Genomic DNA, 8,764 nt, shown 5'->3' with positions numbered 1-8,764 from the left:
AGGTACTGACCTGACTGTTCTGGAATTCTCACCATCAGATCTGAAAGAGAAACAGGGAAAAAAAAACAATGGTCAATATAGGCTCACCACTCTTTCCCCTTAAAACCACGTTAAGGCCCACTGTCTGTTTTGAAAACACAAACACACATGTTCCATTCATGCATGGAGAGCAGCAAGTGCAAAGACCATGATGATGAGTGCTTAGTTGGAGCAACAGGGAGAAGGACTGGTGGGCTAGGTGAACAAGCAAAGGGCCATTGAAGGTGTGTTGGGGTCAGAGAACTAGCTGCGATCATAATGAGTGTGGCTTTCCTTGGAGTGTGGCTTGAGAAGCAGCCAGAGACAACCAGGGTCAGATATTGTCTCTACTACTTACCATCCCTATGACTGAGGCAAGCTACTTCATTTCTCTGACTCTGAGCCTCAGTTTCCCCATTTGTAATACAAGGTTGATCCTCACAGAATTGTTGGGATGATTAAGCTCTTTGGAACCAAGCAAATGCCAGACATTATTAACAAGACAGGAAAGGCTTTGCCAACTGCCTAGTCCGACCTGCTTATTTTCCAGAGGAACAGACTCAAGCTGAGAGGGTAAATGAGTCAGCTGCTAGGCTCCTTTCTACTGTACTGAACTGCCTTCTTCATTATGCATGGCCCCAGATGCAAAAGAAGAGTGAAAGAGAATGGAGTGAGGGCCAGCTCTGTGGAAAGCCAGGAAATGAGCAAAACCAGGCCCCCTCCTCTCCCTTCTCACTCCTCCTCCCTGAGAAGAGTATGTGTTGTATAGGCACACATGCCTGGACAAGTGATTAGTCACATGGATAGTATGTGTGCATGTATGTATGCACATGTACTTGTGTAATGGAGGCTAGGACAGAGAAGCTACTGTATTGGGAGCAGAAGAGGAGAGAAAGGAAAACTGGGGACCCTGGAAGTTCGAGAGTATGAAAAGTAGTCTTCCTCCCTCTTCACCCCACACCTCAGGTCCTCTCTCAGGCTGAGCTGTAAAAGGCACAGAGATGAATACATGAGGCTCTGTCTTCAGCTGAGAGAGCCAAGATATATTCTTAGGTTTCTTGTGGATATTATCCATATCTATGTTGAGAGGATGATTTTAAAAGAGCATTTGTTGAGAGAATGAGCATACTCGAGCGCGCGCGCCACACACACACACACACACACACACACACACACACACACACACTCCAGCAAGGTAGGGCAGGCAAGCATCAGGGTCTTTACTAGGGTGCTAAGTGAGTCTGACTGCTTGCTAGCCACATTATCCTGAAGAAGTCACCTTGCTAGCTAAGAACCTCAGATTTTTTTTTTCACTCAGTAAATGGGGCAGTATGGGGCAGTGGTGAGAATCCCTCCCTTCATGGAATGGTTTTAAGGCTTAAAGTGCCTGACACCTGGTGCATGTTCAGCTGATAACAGTTGTCTTTTTTGTCCCCTTAAAGGAACAGAGAATCAAGGCCACAGCAGACTTTACTGCAATTATTAAAACTCTCCATTGCACAAGACAGCTTCCAAATTCCAGCTCAGTTATTCTCAAGTATCAAGTATTTAGCCAAACTTCAATGACTCCCCAGCTGCTTACAGAATGGAAGCCAGAACCCTTGGCATCTCTAATACTAATCCCCTGTCCAGAGAGTCTGGTTTCCTTACAAGCACCCATCTCAAAACCCAGCACGCATTTTATTCAGTTGACCATACCCTAGGCTCTAACCTGGGAAGACAACTCCCTGCTTAAGGAGTTCAATTGCATCATCATCATCACCACCACCACCATCATCATCATCAACAACAACAATCAATGAGCATCTACCGTGTATCATTTATAGTATTTCTGCTTCCAAAGTATTTCTGTGACGTGTTATACTTCTCAAGATGGCAGTGGGGTTGGAGGGGATGCCCAAGTCCTGATGCAGAGTGTATTAGCCAAGTCTTCTCACAGAGGACTAATTCTTCCTCTTTTGGTAGAATATAGCACCATAAGATCCAAAGTGAGGGTGCGTCCCACCTCAAGGGTCTATCACTAAGCATTCAGTATGTTGTATATGGATAACAATTGTGCTGGTCAGTTTTTGTCAATTTGACACAAACCTAGACATTTTGGGAAGAGGAAATCTTAACTGAGAAAATGCCTCCATTAAATTGGCCTGTAGGCCAAGTCTATGGGACACTTTCCTTTCTCTCTCTCTCTCTCTCTCTCTCTCTCTCTCTCTCTCTCTCCCCACACACATCCTTTTTTCTCTCCAATGAGAGGAAAACTCCAGTTAATTTTAGATTAGTTTCTTTTTTAATCTATGATACTAAATGAGAAAACAATAATATTAAGCCCTTAAAAGCAAGATGCATCAGAATGCATCTTTTTTATTTACCTGTGCATCCCTTAGCTTCTGCAAAGGCTTTTTACAACATAGTAGACATCCACTGCTTTAAAGAATGAATAAATGAATGAATAGATATGATGACCTCTGATTATTTATCAATACAGGAAGACTGGGTACTCGATACACTTCTCCAAGAACCTGGGCCAGGTTTTGAATTAATCTCATACTATATTTTCTTAAATTTCTGGTGAAAGATAGTGGGCAAGCTGAAAGGTAGAATAAAAAGTTGCAGGTAAACTTAGCATAAAAGTGATTTTGTTTAATTTTTATTACATATGCCACCTATTCAAAGGAAATAAATATAGTTGAGCCACCACTGGTGTGAAAAATATGTTTTTTTTCTTATGTGTGTGTGTGTGTGTGTGTGTGTGTGTGTGTGTGTGTGTGTGTGTGCGTGTGTATGCCCATGTGTGGGAGGATTTGTGGATGTAAATACTAGAGGCTGGCTTTGGGTGTATTCTTCTGTTCTTTTTTTTTTTTTTTATTAACTTGAGTATTTCTTATATACATTTCGAGTGTTATTCCCTTTCCCGGTTTCCGGGCAAAAATCCCCCTCCCCCCTCCCGACACTTTCCTGATTAATGATTGATATATGGAGGCATAGCCTGTTAGGGGTGGTGCGACTCCTGGGCAGGTAGTCCTGGGATGTATAGGAAAGCAGGCTGAGCAAGTCAGGGGGAGCAAGTCAGGGGGAGCACGCCAGAAAAAAGCATTCCTCCATGGCCTCTGTGTCACTTCCTGCCTTGAGTTCCTGCCAGGACTTCCTTTAGTGATGGACTGTGTGTAGAAGCATAAACTGAAATTAAGCCTTTTCTTCCCAAAAGGTTTTATCACATCAATAGAAAACCTAAAACAACAAACATCAATATAGAGTGATCTGGCACCTTTTTGCCTTGAACAATGGTCAATCTGCTTCTTACTTCATGAACCTAGGCCACCATTTTGCTGAGAGGGAGTATAAAGTGGTAGGAAGTTAGGATGTATTATGATTTGGTTTGTAGTAGGCAGTGTTAACTCTGGTAAGTCACCTCTCTGAACCTTTGTTCCTCATCTGTAAAATGATGGAGCTGTGTTAGTTGAGTTCTAAGCACTCTTTAGGCTTTAAAACATCTACTTTCTGCCAGGCAGTAGTGGCACATGCCTTTAATCCCAGCACTTGGGAGGCCAGCTTGGTCTACAGAGAGAGAGAGTGTTCCAGGACAGTCAAAGCTATGGAGATAAACCCTGCCTCGAAAACAAACAAAAAAATTTATTCTCTTCAAACTCTAGTGTTATTTCTCTTATCAACTAGTCTCAGCTGTCCACATGTGGGACCAAAGACCCAGGGACCACATTCTACTTTCTTACTCATGTCTGTAGAAGGAAATACCTATCTGCCCATTCTTCTTTCTATCTATCTGTCTGTCTGTCTATCTATGTGTGCATAGATACACATGCATACCAGCCCATATATCATACCCTGTTTGTGGCCCCCTCCCTTGCTCCTTAGGCTACCCTTGGGCCTAATGAATAGACTTTGATAATAAGACAATACAATTCCTAAAAGCTTGAGAAATCTAGACAGGAAATTTGGGACCTCAGATACCCAGAGTATAGTCTAGAAGGGATGGGGTCCTAATGGCCATAGCCTCACAGATACTTGCTTTGTGAGGACGAATCTCTGAAGTTTGGAATCCAGACCTGTGTTTCTTGGGGCAGTCTATGACATTGTGATTTGTAGTAAACTGAGACCCAAGAACCTCGTCTTTTTGTTTCCTTAGCTAAGTCCTGCTTTGAAATCCAGGTATGTCCCACAGGCCAAGACCTACAGGATCGATCTATGGCCAGTGCACCTTCCACTTCAAACCCTGCTAAGCAAATGCACTGATTCTCAGACTATCCATTGGGGTATTTCATTCTTAGGTCTTTCTGTACACTGATCTTCAGTTCTGCATGGCTTTTTAAAACCTGTGCACTGAATGCATTCTTGCATTAGAAAATCCATGAAAACCTTGGGAAGGAAAGGAGAAAAGTATGCAGAATTACAACACAGAGGCAGTAACAACTCTGAACAGTTGCTCTATCTCTTTAGTCTCTGCATTTCTTCAAGTAGTTAAAAATGATTTTGCATTACATGATTTTTATTGCATTTTCCTTTACATGTTTCCGTACATAACTGCATATTCTTCATTACCAGTATTTTGAGTAATCATGATATAGTCCAGTATCCTCTGAATGTACAGAATGGAAGCAGGTATATTTTTGCATTGGCTTAAACTGTGCTTAGGAAGACTTTCTTGAAGACAGCTTTAAAAGCAACACATGCCTTTTAAGAAACTAACCTTGTATCAGTACAATTGCACCCAACTTATTTCTCTTTCTAGATAATCATTCCCTCTAGCTATGTCTATATTCATTCATTCATTCCAGTGGCACATATTCACTCTGTACTTCTATGAACCAGATCCCAAGCTCGGGCTATGGGAGCAAATGAGGCATAGGTCCAGATCACTATTAGATGGGTCTCAGTCATGCCTGAAATAGGCAATTTCAGAACATTAATGGCTGAGAGGGAAATAGAGGATATCATAGGAGAACAGAGAAGGGTCCCTTAACCCACCCTACGAACATGAACATAAACTCTTTGGAGGATATGGTACCTATATGAGTCATGGAAGATGACTAGCAGCTGGCTAGAATAAAAAGAAAAAAGAAATATTCACCTAAACACAATGAGTTGATTAAATTGATTTGTCTCTGTTCCCAAATCCTACCAAAATGTGAGTAAATAAACAACAGAAAGAGACAGAAAGAGAAGGTCCAGGATGCTGACCAGAAGTAAAGTATTCAGCTTATAGAACACCTTCAGTGCTGAGGATTTGCAGGTACTGGACACCTCAGAAGGCAGACTGAGGTATAAAGCTAAAAATAGTGGATTGCAAAGCTGTCCTCAATGCTGTCCAGTCAGATTCTCTCCACTCCCAGCACCAGACCAGCAACCGGAGGCTTTGCATTTGAGAACACCAGGTGCACTGGCAGATGGGGTGAAACGGAGCTAAAAGCAAAGGAATCTTCCTTAGGAAATGCTGGTACCCTAACTTCCTGCTTCTAACAGCAAAGTCAGGTGCACCTGTGTAGTGTCATGGGAGCTAGTTTCAAAGCAGCAGCATCCAGAGACACGTAAGGGTTTCTGTTTTTAAGATTTATTTATTTGTATTTTATACATATGAAGGTTTTGTCTACATGTATATAAGCGCTGTGTGTGCACTGAGACTAGAAAGAGGCTGGATCACCTGGAACTGTAGTTATAGATGGTAATAAATTGCCAAGTCGATGTTGGAACTGAACCCGAGTCCTCTGCAAGAGCAACAGGTGCTCTTAACTGCTGATCCATTGCTACAGACCCCAAGTTTATTTTCTATTAAATAAACCTTAATAAAATTCATTATTTTTAAAGGAAACAAAGTTCTAGGCAGTCAAAGATGACTGTATGCTGCAAAGCTGTGTGAGGAAGACCACCAACGTGGAAGGCAGATGGACAAAGAAAACAAACTTAAGAAGGAATCTGAAAGGAACAAAGACACTGAAAATAGAAAAAATCTGAAGAGTGAAAAAATAGTGAGGGGCTGGAGAGATGGCTCAGTGGTTAGGAGCACTGACTGCTCTTCCAGAGGTCCTGAGTTCAATTCCCAGCAACCACATGGCAGCTCACAACTGTCTGTAACTCCAAGAATTTGACACCCGCACAGTCACACACTCACACATACATGCAAGCAAAACACCAATGCACACGAAATAAAAATAAACTGGATAAATGTTTTTTAAAAAAGAAGAAAATAGTGAGAGCCAGAATAAAAATGTCGCTGGGGTTAGAAAATAAAAGGAAAGAAAATAACAGAAGAAAGAGAATGACAGAAGGGAAAAGATAAGAAAATTGGAGGATTAATTGAGGAATTCCTCCATCTAACAAGAGGAGCTCCAGAAATAGAAGCTGGAGGAAACAGCAGGACGGAAATGCTCAACGACACAGTATAAGAACGTTTCCCAGAACTGAAGGAATGAAAGGCCACAGAGCAACAAAACAGAGGCCCACCTCAAGATATGTAGGTATGCCATTTCAGAATACTGAGGGTTAAAGAGAAAGATGTTAAATGCTTCTAGAGAAAAAAAATACATATGTATAAAGGCTCTTTCTAGAATGTCACTGGCCATTAGGTTTTCTATAGTCCTTGTTCACCATAACTCTCTGAACAAGTCTGAAATCATAATAAAAGATGATGATAGTGATGGTGGTGATGGTAACAATTGCTTCAAACCTTAGACTAAATATTTGTCTATATTTATTCTTATTTTTCTGAGACACGATTTCACCAGGTAGCTCATGGCTATCACTTTTTAAATGTCATGTTCCAGAACTAAACAGGCAAAGATCACTTTATATTTAGATCTTGAGAAAAACAAAGACTACAACCAGAGACTTAAAGGCTAGGTAACAGAGTATCAGCATTGCCCTATAATTGCTGGGAAGCTCTAGGGAGGCTTCACACAAAATATGCCTCCTTTTAATCATAAATAAGTATTATATAATCATAATAAATATAATAAGCAGGCATTATTGGCCTATATCATAGCCAAACTTACAATAACCCAAACCCTAACAATGCCACTATTTATTACGTGTTTACAATGGTCTGGGACTCAAGCTATCATCCTGACATCTGTACGAGGTAGTTGTTCTCGTCATATGGGTTTAGAAACTGAAGCTTTGTGGAACAATGTGATTCATGCACAATTGCCCAACTAATAAGTGGTGAATCTGAGTTTAAAATCTGTACTTGACTGATTGCTAGGGTTTTTTGAGACAGGACTTTGCTATGCACTGAATGCTTGTGGGCAACTTCCTGCCTCAGCTTCCTGAGTCAGCATGTGTCATCATGCACGCGCACACCAAATGCCTCTTTAACTGCCACAACTTTTGCTCCTTTCTGTCACAGTAGAGCCAAGAGGCACTTCATCTCTCATACTAGCCTGCAGACTTGACCTGCCTTCCTTCCCTGTCTCCTATCTCCCCTCCCATAGCATAGCCCAAGACATCCTATAACCAGAAACATTTAGCAAGCACTTTTATTTTTACTTATTTTTAACTTTACATTAATTTGTTTTTGTTTTATATGTATGAGTGGTTTGCTTGTATGTATGTCTGTGCACCACGTGCCTGCCTGGTACCTTCAGAGGCCAGAAGAAGGGGTTGTAAGCACCGTGTAGGTGCTGGGAATTGAACTCGGGTCCTCTGGAGGAGCAGCCAGGGCCCTTAACTGTTGAGCCATCTATCTCTCCAGCTACAACAAGCACTTTTAGAAGGGGCAAAAAGGGGTTCACACAAAAAAGAAAGTGGTGGTGGGGTACAAATATTGCAAATGAATGAAGAGGAACAGGAAAATGGAATTGGTTCTATTGGTCTTACATTTCTCTGCTGGAGGTTCAGGAGTAAGTGTTCAGCCAAGATGAAGCAGTGCCTGCAGAAGGGTAGGCAGCTGGAGCAAGTCTTCTGTTGCAACTCTAAACTCAGCCTCTGAGCCCCTTCCAGTATGCTTAGGGATCATCTCTGGCCTGCCTGCTTTCATTGCCAGGGTAAAGATGGGCTGCTCTCCAAGCACTTAGCCAATCCTGGAGTGATTGCTCACAGCAGACCAGAAGCCTATCAAGTCACAGACAGAGCACCCAGGGAGGTGAAGGAGAAGGTCTGAAGGCTTCCTAAGGACGCAATAGCCAGAACAGGGACAGAGCCCAGGTATCTGTTCTTCACCCGATGCTCCTTGCTATGGTCTAGGTAGAGGAGGTTGGGGGAAGGGATGTGCCAGGGCTGCTAAAGGAATGTTCATGACGCTGGCTTCAACCAACAATAACATAGGGTCAAGATGAGGTCATCCAAGCTTGGCTACTGAGAATGTGGAGTTACTAATATTTCCAGTTTAAATCAGGCTTAGCTGGAGCCAAGGCCTATAACTCAAGAGCATAAATATGTACCGCCTTTCCTCCAGAACTGTAGTAAAACACAAGTAAAGGAATAAAATAAAGTATAACTATGAGATCATATCAGGAAAGGGGGGGAGAGTAGCATCAGCGAGGAAGAGATTTCACCAAGTTTCTGAAAGCAAAAACAAGTTAAAAAGAGGACTCCAGGAGTTGAAGGATCTCGAAGAAAACTTCAGAGGGGAATGCTGTTAAGGAGGGAGCAACTTGGGCCAGGAGAGGCTGAGAGAGATTCCAGATGTAGCCTTGGTATGTATCAAGAAAAAATAGACATAACTAGGGGGCAAAAGACAGGGGATAGGGGTTGGGGATTTAGCTCAGTGGTAGAGCGCTTGCCTAGCAAGCGCAAGGCCCTG

The 8,764-nt window shown here is 42.2% G+C and overlaps 1 protein-coding gene across 2 annotated transcripts in view; it reads right to left on the bottom strand.

Annotated features, from left to right (window-relative positions):
• Iqsec2 (IQ motif and Sec7 domain ArfGEF 2) overlaps window positions 1-8,764 on the bottom strand; it is an 82,365-nt gene that overhangs the window by 59,492 nt on the left and 14,109 nt on the right. For both annotated transcript variants that reach the window (XM_063280304.1, NM_001277425.2), the window contains exon 2: window positions 11-40. In XM_063280304.1, the coding sequence (XP_063136374.1) occupies window positions 11-40 (30 nt within the window). The remainder of the gene's footprint in view (window positions 1-10; window positions 41-8,764) is intronic.

Source organism: Rattus norvegicus, chromosome X, assembly GCF_036323735.1.
Source record: "Rattus norvegicus strain BN/NHsdMcwi chromosome X, GRCr8, whole genome shotgun sequence".
Classification (NCBI taxonomy): domain Eukaryota; kingdom Metazoa; phylum Chordata; class Mammalia; order Rodentia; family Muridae; genus Rattus; species Rattus norvegicus.
This window is presented reverse-complemented; position numbering and strand designations above follow the sequence as displayed.